This window comes from Stegastes partitus, unplaced genomic scaffold (assembly GCF_000690725.1).
Source record: "Stegastes partitus isolate 25-593 unplaced genomic scaffold, Stegastes_partitus-1.0.2 Scaffold88, whole genome shotgun sequence".
Taxonomy (NCBI): Eukaryota; Metazoa; Chordata; class Actinopteri; family Pomacentridae; genus Stegastes; species Stegastes partitus.
In genome coordinates, this window is record NW_007577819.1 from 713,910 (window position 1) to 726,584 (window position 12,675).

The window sequence follows — 12,675 nt, forward strand, 5'->3', positions numbered from 1 at the left end:
CAGTCTGTGGCGTTCACTGCTGAGCACAAAAGGCGCCCCTAATCCCAGGGCTGAATATGCATGACGCCGCGCACTGCTGTGGGTTGCTCGCAGTTTAATAGTTTCAGCACCGCGTTAGGGAACAGCGCCATACGCCGCTGAGGCTCAGCTGCAGCTGGTACCGAGCTGCTCTTTGACGGCAAACCGGCGCAGTTTGACAGGCCGAGCCGGAGAAAGAGCCCTTTTATCTGTAATCAAATCATCAGCCCCGAGGTTGCGAGAGAGGTTTCCCTTTTCCTCCCCTGAAGATACCAAGATCTTGTAAAAGCTTTCACTTTGATGCCCTGCAAAAGGGGGAGAGGAGAGGGAGAGAGAGGGGGGTGAGGATGGAGCAGGAGAGGTAGAGACTGGCACAAACATGTTGTATCTGGATACATATTTACGCACAATTTTGCGCGTAAAGTTTATCCCCTGTTCTTGTCGGTGCGCACAAGAAAACAAAACAACAACAAAAAAAAGATGAGAGAAGGATGTGTGTGTGGATGGAGGAGTGTGTGCACTTTAATTCAGAGTTACTCAAGCACAGCGTGGACAAAAACCGATCCTTATATCCACAGACCCACGCACGGACACGGGCTGCATATTTACAGCAGACAAAAATCCGGTCCGGCGCAGCCCTCGAGAAGAAGACGCACACACACTCATACAGAGAAGGGATGGAGGGGGTGAGGAGGAGGAGGAGGAGGAGGAGGAGAGAGAGAGAGAGAGAGAGAGAGAGAGGAAGAGGGTGAGGGAGTGAGAGAGAGAGAGAGAGACAGAGGGAGAGCGTGTTTCTCAGAAAGAATCTGAACCACTTCAGCACCGCCTGTGCCGGAGCCAGATAATAACTAACAGGACCGCTCTGGATGGATTTAGCGTCCCTCCCACCTCGCTCCGCGGAATTTCATTCACAAGACAGGTGATTGTAAAGCCAATCAATAGAGAGGAGGGGAAGAGGAGAGGAGGAGGAAGAGGAGGAGAGGGGGGAGAGAGAGGGGAGAAGAAGAAGAAGAAGAAGGGTGAGATGTTTTCCCTTTCCTGTCCTCTTCGACACCTGCGAGAGCTTTTTCCCTTTTCTTCAACTCAAACTGGGGTGGCTTGGCTGAGGCTGCGCACACTTTCCAGACTGGACTGAGAAAAAGACGGAGAAAGGAGGGGTGAGAGAGGGAGTAAACAGGAGAGAGAAAGAGTGTGAAACAGAGACTGGATGGATCCCTGTCTTCCTCTGGCACTCCACAGGCGCTCATTCATTTATTTAAGCCTGGCCGACGACAGCATGCCAAACGCGGACTCCAGCGGCTCAGCTCGGTCAGTATAGCTCCCCCCGTCTCCCCATCTGTCTCCACTTCTCACATCACAGGTATCCCACAGAGCGATTGTCCTTTTTTTTTTTTTTTTTTTTTCCTTCTCCTCCTCTCATGCAGACTTCCAAACAGAGGACAGGAGTGAGGCATCCTCAGCCAGCGTTTCCTTACCTGCGCAGCATCCGGATTTCGACTCGGGCGCCCCACCGTCGACACCGAGGACCGGCGTTTTGAAGCAAAAAAAAAAAAAAAAAAAGCCCGCTTCATGGGCCCCAAACCTCGTGAGGCCCCCGGGATGGCGTGCAGCGCGTGTTACTACCTGGTTATCAGCTCCACGCACCTAAACAATGGACACTTTCGGCGCGTCAAGGGGGTCTTCAGGGGACCTCTGTGTCCAACCGCAGCCAGCGACTCCCCGGTAAGAACGTGCACGCTGAAAGTGTGCATGCGTAATAGTGTGTGTGTTTGGAGCTTGTGAAAGAAAAGCCCACGTAGGGTCATTTTCTTTACTTTTTTTTTTGGAGGGCGTGATAAGGTCAAAGTTTTTTGTTTTTTTTAAAGTGCCTTTCATAAGAAGTTCCTCACAAAGATAGTGAGATGTGTGGAAACTTTGAGTACACTAAAAAGATAATAAATAAATAAATCAAAAACCCACCAGACCCTGTCACGCTGTCATACTGTACCGAGGAGGTGAATATTTTTGGAGAGGGTGGCAATTTTCTTTTTTCCTGAGCCATAAAAAAGAAAAGGTTTTTGATGGAAGACAGTCGATGTGAATATTTTAAACTGAGCAGAAATTGTGTATCCATGCATGAAACCATTGTCCCTAAATGCCTCCTTCTCCATCTCTGGGCTATGGGAATTAAATTGCATTAGTTCTTTGAGTAGGAGATGAGTTGCCTGGATGAAAATGGGCCTAATTACCTGCGGGAGTATTTGTTAGGTGTGTGTTGGAGTGAGAGAAAGCGTGAGAGAGAGACCTGTCCAGGCTTGTAGGGTAACTCCCTGACCTTTATCCTGGCGCACATGGTCCCTCTGAGCCACCAAAATGCCATTTAGTTGCAAACTGTCTCTCAGTTTGTGTGCACTTCCTCGCTGCGTGTCGGCAGGAAGAAAGAAGAGAGAAGCAAAAGGAAATGACAGCACATGTAAATATGTACATGATATTTTGGACTGCGGGGTGCTTTATGTGTGTGTGTGTGTGTGTGTGCGTGTGTGTGTGTGTGTGTTGGAGATCCAGGAGCAGCTCGGAGGGTCTCTGGTAATCACACATTATTCATGAGCTCTTAATGTGAGACGAGACAAACTGGCGGAGCTGATGACAAGTTTGATGAGAAAGGAGGAAAGGAGCAGCTGGTATGTGTGTATGAGTGTGTCGAGTGCGAGTGCGTGCATGTGTGTGTTCATGCTCAAGTCATTACCAGTCTGTCATGTTCGGCCCGCGTTCGCTATGTGATGGGAATGAGCGAGCAGTGCTGAGCAGCACAGACTGGCGGAGATGCTGCAAAGAGTCGCTGATATTCCTGCAAACTTGCACACAAACTCACTCCAATGCACACACACACACTCACACACACACACACACACACAGAAATTATCTCCAGACTGTTTAGATGTGGTATTCATGATGCATCTTTCAGTTTCTACAAATTAGTGTCTCCCCTTTTAAATGTGATCATTTCTATCACCTGTCTGAGCCCCTTCATCTTCCTGTAGAATCATCAAATGTTCTCGGTTTAATTGCTCCTTCAGCAAGTTTAGTCTCAGAAAAAAAAGCTCAATTTCTCAGAAAAAGTCTCATTTGGATTCATGTGAAGCTTGCTGACTAAATTAAACAGCTCATATCTTGCCGTTTGTGCTTTTCCTTCAGTGTGTTATTTATCTGTTTCTTTTTTCTGTGCATGTAAAAGAGCTGCAAAAACTTACAAAGTTCATGGTGACAGGAGGTATTGTCTCCCACAGAAAACACCTATGCTTTCAAGCCCAGGCTTTTTTTTTCCCCCATTACTTATGTACGTCAACGTGTAACACATTTGCATAACGATGGTCTTGCAGCTATTTTGGCCCTCAAACAAAGAGTTGCATTACATCATTGCTCGATTTACATCCCTATGCTTAGAGATTTCAAGTTGTAGTATGTCACCAACATTGCCTTGCTTTTGTCAGGCCAGCGGACCAATCACAGCAGGCTGGGCTTTTTAGGAGGCAGGCTTTAATGAGCTAAAATGTAGAGAGATGTGTGAGATGCAGGGTGAGACAAGCGATGTACAGTTTTGGAATCCTTCAGTTTGCATAATAGAAAATGTTGACACTCAAGATACGTGGCCATTGATATTTTTAGATGACACAAGATTTATTTTTATTTTTCCTTAGTATCATTAGTCATGTTTGGCTTCACTCACTCATCAGGGTCACATTTTTAGACCATGGCCACGACGGCAAAGTCCGAACACAGGAAGCACTTAACATCTGTTCACTTCTCTCCTGCTCTCTGTGCTCGCTTGTAGTGTATTTTAATCCAACCAAATTCCCAATAAACCTATTATCATTTACACATTTTTCTGGTTTTGTTCTCAGACGAGTTATGAAATAGTACCTAAAACATGACTCATCAAAACTACATGTGTAGTGAACTCTGTTGTATTTTCATAAAGTCTGAAGCCGCTACCAAAATCAGAGAACAATCACCCAAAACAGAGTTCATTTAGCTCCTCTGTGCTTTTTAAATTTGTCCAGGGGATTGATAGAAATGTGGATTTCTTTGGGAGTTGCACTGCTGACTGACCATCAACGAACCTGGTACAAAGGCACAAACCTGTAAATATGCATAATATCTTTCAGTATATCTACATTTTAGACAGATGAATGCGTGGGCTACTTTTTAGGCAGTCGCTTCTTGTCAAGTTTGGCCTGTTCTGAAAATGTATTTAAAGCTACTTGAAATGAAAATCAATTACAGTGTACTGCATTTTCAGTTGTTGTCAAACTTACACAACGAGAGATGAGTTTTCAGTTATATAACTTTAAAAAAAAAATCTGTCAAAAGTTGCCATCAGTTGTAAAGCTGAAACAGTCGGTCAGTTAGTGAATTTACTTTGATTGCCAGCAAATGAATCTGCAAAATCGTCTGTCTTGATTTTGACCGAGCTGATTTTTATTGCGCTGCATCACAGTAAACTCGTTATCTTTGACTTTTGGTGAGACCAAACTAACAATCAAAGATGTCACTGTGAGCTCTGGGAAATGGCTCTGGGTAACTTTTAATATTCAAAACAATTAACTGATTATTCAAAGAACTGATTAACAGATCGTGCTAATTGTAGTTTCAGCCCTAATGAACTGCTTTGCAAGTCTCCTTGTTCTTTTTCTTTAGCTGTCCTTTAATCAGGCTTCTGCTTATTTTACCCCCTAAACCCCAGAAGACACCAGGGTTTGAAAGGCAGGCTCTTTTTTTTTTTTATAAGAAATGCCAATATTACTCTATTCACCAGAAACTGCAAAAACAGGATTAAAAAAAAGAATCGTTAGACAGTCTTTGAACTAATCATGAAAGACATCAGGTTCAATCAGCCAAAAATGAGCTTAAAAATGTGATATGTCATCAAAATTACTTTATTTGATGGGTCTCATCCAAAAATCCATCCATCCATCATCTACACACCGATTAATCCTCACTAGGGTCATGGGGGGCTGGACTCTATCCCAGCTGACTCAGGGCGAAGGCAGGGGACACCCTGGACAGGTCACCAGTCTATCACAGGGCCACACTTAGAGACAGACAACCAAGCACACTCACATTCACACCTACAGACAATTTAGAATCACCAATTAACCTCAACATGTTTTTGGACTGTGTGAGAGGAAGCCGGAGAACCCAGAGAGAACCCACGCTGCACGGGGAGAACATGCAAACTCCACACAGAAAGATCCCGGTGTCCTCACCGGTATGCAAACCGGCAACAGTGCTACCACCTTGCAGCCCTCATCCAAAAATTCTGCAGAACATAAAACTTGCAGCACATGATGTAAAAGAAAAAAAATGCCACCGGGATGCCTTGGAGCTGTGACCGAGTCATGTGACCAATAAATCTGGAATCTTTAGGTTGAACTGTTTGCTGTGTGCAAAGGACAATAACACACACTGGATGTATAAAATGACTGCAGCATGACTCAAAAGCAGTAAACAGAGGAGCAAGTTGTTGGAAGATACATTCAGCATGGTGAAACATCTTTTTAGAGTTAATGTAGGATGTGAGCTAGAATGTGGTTTATTCCAGTATTGGTAGAAAAAAAATGATGACATTCGGCTTTGGTGTTTGCTTTTTTTTTATGATGAATGGTATTACATCTTTACTATTCTGCACAAAAGACAAGTTCTCTCTACGTCTATTCATTCAAAAATGTGTCAGAGGCAAAAAAACCAGTCAGGAACTGCTTGGGGTTTAAAGAGTTAAACCAAGAAACCTTTGAACTATTTTACATTGAATTTTACATGAAGAAACACACATGTAGTACTAGACAAGCTGACAAATGTTGCATGGCTTATACAATATACAGTAAGGCTGTCAAAGGCAGATGTATTACAAAAAAAAATCTCCCTGCTGCACTCCAGTGCCCATGAGAAATTGTACCACTGCATTCACTTGCGTAAATCCATCAACTCCAGCTTTGCAGTTTCAATCATATCAATAGGTCTTTTTTAGTAATAGCATTAACAATATCCAAGAGACGACAGTGTGACAGTGGGTTGGCACGCACGACACCGAGACCACGAAACTGAAGCCTTTTAAACGCAATTCAGCAGTCATCAGTTTCATTTACACCTGTGATTTTCCTACTTTTACATGACAAAATGTCTCCAGAGCGTAGCACCTATGATTATAATTAGTCGAACTGCTACGTCGAACCGTCAAATCCGATCCGACACCGAAAATTAGGAGTCTGTGCAGCCGTTCTCTGCAAAAACCTTCATCAGAAAAGAAGGAACGCCATCAAAGAGGAGCATGAGCTGTAGTGGCCCTGAAGAATCCCTTTCAACATCTATAGTGGATTAAATCTCACACAAAAAAAACCCCTGAATCCATACCAGCGTCAGGGTCCTACTGGCTCAACTGTGGCCGGAAAGAGGCTGAGTAAAAATAGAATTATGTTGAATACATATGACTCTCTCCGAGCTGTGTTTTTCCAGTGTTATTCATGGTAGAAAGAACATGGTTTCCCTCCGAGGCCGTGTCCGAACTAATGCAGAAAAATCCACATGTGGAAAGTTTCCAGTGTTGCAAAGTGCTGGCTGTGGAGGTACAGAAGGTCAAAAGAAACATCAGATTCATCCATATTAGTTCAGACGTGGCGCGATATATGAGCCTGTCAGCATGATAAACAGTCTGCAGCTGTGGTCAAGCGGTTCAAAAGTGACCTCTTGTGTCAGGTGCAGCTCAGTCCTTCAGGCGGCGAGTTCAGCACGTCCCCCTCAAACATGCCGATGTGCATCTTTCTGCCGCTGTCCGTCCCATTGGAAGCCACGCCAGCCAGCCAGCCAGCCAGCCGGCACAACAACAAGCTAGCTTCTCTTTGATTTGGCTTAGATCAGTGGAGTACAAAGGGTTTTACCGCTGGGATTTGTCAGGGGCAACTCCTTTTGTCTTGGCTTTGATAAGGCGTTGCGGAATTAAGAAAACACTGGGCGCCAGCGAGCGCCGCCTCGACACACAAGTCTCCCTCCACAACAAATCCTCTTGTGTTTGTTAAGAGCCGCTCGGTTTTGTTTGGCTCCCCCGCGGTGTGCTGTGGTCTGTCCAGATTAGGATTTTGCTCATTACTACTTTATCACCGCTAATTAGTCATCGCAATAGGTCTCTCGGACGTGTCTAACTTCTGGATCCTGCGTGTACAGTGTATTAGTGCTTAATCATCACTGGTGAGACATTCTTCAAACTCTCATTAACACTTCAAAGGTTTTTTTGTTCTCGGTGTCAGCACGGAGGAGAGGCGGAGCAGGGAAAAGGTGTGTGCACGGAGGCCTCATGCAGTTCAGATGGATCCACTTCTTCCATCTCTATTAGTTGTCTAAAAAAAAAAAAAAAACCTCTCCGATTCGTTGCTCTTTTCCTCTGCAGTCCCTTCAGAGCTGCTCCTCTGCAGGAGAGTACAGCCGTGCATGGGTGCATACTTAGCTGCTCGTCCACTGAGGACCACTTTGATGTATATTTCACTGCCGTTGCAGGAAACAGATGAATCGGCTGCTATACAGCGCCGTGTCAAAGCGAGTGCAAATGTGCCAGCGAGTGTGTGCGTGCGAGGATGTGACTCTGCCTTTGCACCCTCGTGTTTTCATTGATTCCGCGGGGAGCTGAACAGTGTTTATGCAAATGAGGTGGCATTTAAACATATGCCCCGAACAATTACCTATAAACAACTATTTAGCTGCACAGAAACACTGCGGCGTTTCACAGTGAGTCAAGTAGTTAGCCGCGGATATTAAGCCGTCGTGAGGGGGACGGGGACGGGGGGCGAGATGAGGCGACCGGGTTTTCGCCATTAGACGCGCCGGTTCGCTCGTGGATGTAAACACAATACCCAGGTGTTGAACCCAGCTGGTATCGAGACGGTAATAGCCTCTTGACATTCATAAAGTTCAGCAAATATCACCAAGAAAGAGATGAGCTAAATGTGATGTTGAGATAAAGAAACATTGCAGTGCAAGCTTAACCCTCTGAAACCAACACAGTTTGTAGGCATTTCTTGCTCCTGTTACATTTTTACTCACTGTGGGTCCATTTTTCTGTCCTGCACCTCTATGGAAACAGCACAACCTTGGTTAGAAGTACAGGGAGCTCAAAAATACTGGGTCATGGTCTTAGTATTGTGCATCCCAGCCCACTATTACACTTACTGTAACAATCTAACATGTATATATTTCTTTAAAAGTCTGCCATTGACAGCCTTACTGTATTTTGTGTAGGTAACTTTTGTCAGTATTTCTAGTACTAAAGGTTTTTTCATGTAAGCAGTCAAAAATTGTGTTTAAATCAGTGTAAAGTAGTCTAAAGTTTAAGGTTTCTTGATTTAATCCTCTGAACTCCAAGTATGTTTTTTGCTCCTGTCACATTTTGACTCACTGTGGGCTCGTTTTTTTTTTTTTTTTTAACTGCCATACAAAGTTACGCACCTCTATAGAAACAACACAACCATTACTAAAAGTGGAGAAGCACTGTGCATACAAGGCCCTCGTCACGGCAACACTCGAATATGGATACTGTTAATGCTTTTACCATAAAAACACCTACTGTATGATGGAAGCTGCAGAGTTGATGGATTTGCACCACTGTGTTTTTCATGAGTACTTGACTATACCATGGAAACATTTTATACGCGTCTGCCATCAACACCCTTAATGTATATTGTATAAGCCAAGGAGCTGTCAAGTTTTCTAGTACTAAACCATTTTTTGCTGCAATATAAACTCCTGCACCTCAATGGAAAAAACACAGACTAGAAGAAGAGAGCACTCAGAAATGTCTTCGCTGCAGCTATAATTATGAGGCCATAAATCAGAAAGTAAAAAAATGGAATCAACATGTACAACATTTTTCCAAGTGTCCATGAGTGCTACCAACACTGGAACAAGACTGTAACTCTACATGCTATAGATATTTAACTAATTACATTTATAATTTGTATCCCATCCCTGTCCACTGTGCGCTCTATGTCAACACTGCCTGCAGTTCAGCCCAGTGCAGCTGAAAACTCCTTGAATTTTCATCATGCGCTTGTTCGTCACAGCTGAGTCACTCATAGCTTCAGAGTTGTGCCAAGAAGTGCAGATTTTTTTGTTTTTTACAGAATTTAGTTGCTGCAACTTGTTTATTTTTTGGCATTTAAAAAATAAAAAATAAGAAACACATGAAGTGATTTTGCTGAAGAACTGTGATTTGAAGTAAGTTTTCCAGTTGGTTACATCAGAAAGTTGAAAATCGGACATTTTTTTCTGCTGCTGCCAGTTTCTGGTTCTGATTAATGACAGAATTTTGTCAACTTTTTCCAAAGACAATATGCCTTTTAAACCCTCGCAATGGGTTTTTGGGTGGGTTCAGAGGTCTAAAAGGGGGTTAAAAGCTTTCAAGTTGTCGAGTCTTGCGTCGCACTGTTTCCCCTGCTGCTGCAGTCGCTGGCGTTCATAAAGTCTAACGGTAATGCACACGTACTCACGCAGCAGCTCAGCCATTAGGCCCTGGTGGAGCAGTTTGAGAGTGAGCAGGTGAGTGCTGCTGAATGCTAAAGTCCTGTATGACTGGACCGTTCCTGCTGACCGCTGCAAAGTGCTCCCACTGATCACCGCTAATGTCCTCCATCACGGTTTACACTCCGCAGAGAGCGAGTGTGTGTGTTCACGCAGGAGTGTGTGTGTGTGTGTGTGTGTGTGTGTGTTGTGGAGAAAGGTGGATAATTGGGACAGATGGGTGAGATAGGATAAAGAGAAAGAGGAGGGAAAAGGGGGGAGAACGAGACAGTTGGCATCGATTTTAACACTCTCTCAAGCCTTTATTGACGTTTCATTTAGCTAATGAATTCATTAGCGCTTCATAGCATAATAACCTCTACTTGATAACCAGGATGGTTCCTCTGGGGGGGAGAAAAATGTGACTGTTGCTTCGCTATTTTCTGACTTTTCCCGAACTCGCTCTCGGTTTTCTTTGTTTTTTTTTTTTTCTTCTTCTCTCCTCCACCTCTTTTCTTTCTGCCTCGCAAGTTTTTCCCCTCCCTGTTTGTTTGTGCTGCATTGTGTAACTTGTAAATGAACTCGCTGTTTGAGGTGACATAACCTGCCAGTCTCTCGACAACAGCGCAGCACGCCCTCAAGAGTGGAGACAAAGAGGGAGGTGCATATTCATCTCTACCTATGTATAGGTGTCTTTGTGCTCGCCGGCTCGGTGATGCTTGTGAGATGATCTTTATTCGATCCGCTGACAACTGGAGTGCTTGTGTACTGGAGGAAACAAGCAACCTTGACTTGAATTCGACGCCCATTTGAACTTGCAAAAAAACAAAAAAAAAGAGGGTTTTTCAATCCTAAAAAAGGGTGATGTTGCACCCAGAGGAGTGATGTTTCCAACACTCTGTTTGGACTAAAAGTTCTGTCAGACTTAAGAAGCTGCTGTTTGAATTGGAATTATTTATTCATGTGTGTTTGGATGTCTGACGGCTGCCGGGGCAGGACTGTGAGGATGTCTGCGGGGCTGAGTTGACCTGCACGGGGCTCCGCGTGGGCGTGAGCGAGCACGTCTGGAGGGTACAGAGTGGGCCGAGCGTTTGGTAATAGTTATGATAATGCAACAGCGATGGGCCGCTTCTGTTGATTTAAACACTTTATCACGAGAGCGTCTTTAAAGCGCAGGTTTTGTGGCGTTCGGATGCATGTTGTGATGTCGGGCTGCAGACACAGCAGATGGCCAACCTCTCATTTTGTATATTACCTTGGGACAGATGTTTGTCTGTGTGGTCATTAGCGAGCAGCATCAGATAATCACCTGGAGACACACCGGCACATAAACACACACTCACATACAATTAGTGAGTGTTTGATAATTACGGGATGTTTGATGAACCATCTGGAACGCCAGCTCAAGCAGAAACTCAAAACAGAATCATTCGCAGGATAAAAAAAAAATATGTATATCAGAAGAGTATCATTGCCCAAGTTGTGAAAAAAAAAACTAAAAAACATGACAAGCAAGATGACAGGTGAGAGATGAAGAGCTAAAAGTGTTTTTGCAGCACAGTCATTAGGATGTCGCGTCTCATTCAGCCTTTTTTTTTTTTCTTTACTCTCTTGAAGCGGTTTTTCCTGCATCCTGCGGATCTGCCTTTAAACTATCATCTAGCTTCTATCTATTTCTCCAGCCGCTACCTTTGCTCTCATCCTCCGCTCCCTGACACTCCTCTTATCTCCCTCTCCTATTGCTTTTCATCTCATCTCTGCAGCCCATTCATTTTTTAGCAGGTCAAAGGTTCAACTGTTTGGGCCTTTGAATCTTATATATATATACGTGTGTGTGTGTGTGTGGGTGTGGGGGTGTGCGCGCGCGTGTGTGTGTGTGTGTGTGTGTGTGTGTGTGTGTGTGTGTGGGGGTGTGCGCGCGCGTGTGTGTGTGTGTTTGTGTGTGTGTGTGTGTGTGTGTGTGTGTGTGTGTGTGTGCAGTATACCTGCATAGGAGTCTGTGTGGGTGATGGGAGTAATATTGCAGTAGCAATATTGCAGAAAAATCCTTGAAGGAATGAAAGAGAAGAGAGGGTGTGCTTTATTTGATGGTCAGTTTTTCTGTTTTTCAATAACCTGCTTTTTAGCCCTCCTCTCTGCCACCCCCCCCTCCGTTCTCTGCTGCTCTGCGTGGATTTCATGTCGGAGCAGATGCGGTTACAGCTCCATTAAACACACTCGTATGTGCCTTCCTGCACATGTGGGTGTGTGCATTACACATATTTGCACCTGTGTGCTTGAATGCCCCGCTCGTGTCTCCTCGGTTGACATGCAGGCCAGGGTTAAGAGCAGCTCAGACAAATTAATTATCTCTCCTCTGGAGGAGAGATGACTCACTGAAAGAGAGGCTGTGAACCAGCACCTCCTAGTTGAGCAGAAGCCCAGGAATTACTCCCAGCCTGACAGGAGACCAAGAGGCTCCTTTCTGAATAAAGCAACCAGAAATTTCATTCTCAGCTTGATCTTCACATCATATTTTTTTTTTTCTTCCTCTCCCTTCACTTTTCATGTGCATAAGGACGATTTATAAAAATAACTCCGGCTGAAAGAAGTCGAGCAGGCACTTTGCATATATAGATCAAAGTGGCAGAGGAATTTTAATGCATATGAACAAGTTTTACTTCCCTGAATTCGTTGACATAAGATCAAGGCTTTCATGTTTTGCATTGCGGTGCCCTGCACAGAATAGGCTGTTATTGGTGCACACTGCACTGCTGGGAACACCGATGCACTCGCACAGATCGCTTTAAGTCACAGTTTGAATTATGAGAATCGACAGACTTGCATTATTATTTAAAACTTATTACTTATGGCGCGTATAAACTGGTCATCTGCTGAAGGGTGGGATGGTTGCTGCTTGACACAAAAAGAAAACTCACACAGTTCTCATTTTCCATGACTAATCTACAGGAGAAGTCTGACAGAGCATCATTTACTGCAGTTTAAGGGTTTTCGGATACATGGAAGGTTTTGTTAAAAAAAAAAAAAAAAACAACTTTGAGTTTATTGACATGCAGCCGCCTCATGAGCAGCAAAATGAACAAGAAACAGATCGATTGGTTGATCTGTGGATGCTTTATACGTTTAGGTGCAATA

General features: G+C 44.2%; 1 protein-coding gene across 1 annotated transcript in view; it reads left to right on the plus strand.

Annotated features, from left to right (window-relative positions):
• The first annotated feature begins 1,587 nt into the window (after positions 1-1,587).
• Positions 1,588-12,675, plus strand: part of znf804b (zinc finger protein 804B) — a 56,689-nt gene continuing 45,601 nt past the window's right edge. Inside the window, exon 1 of the mRNA XM_008277068.1 lies at positions 1,588-1,740. Coding sequence (XP_008275290.1) covers positions 1,588-1,740 — 153 coding nt within the window. The remainder of the gene's footprint in view (positions 1,741-12,675) is intronic.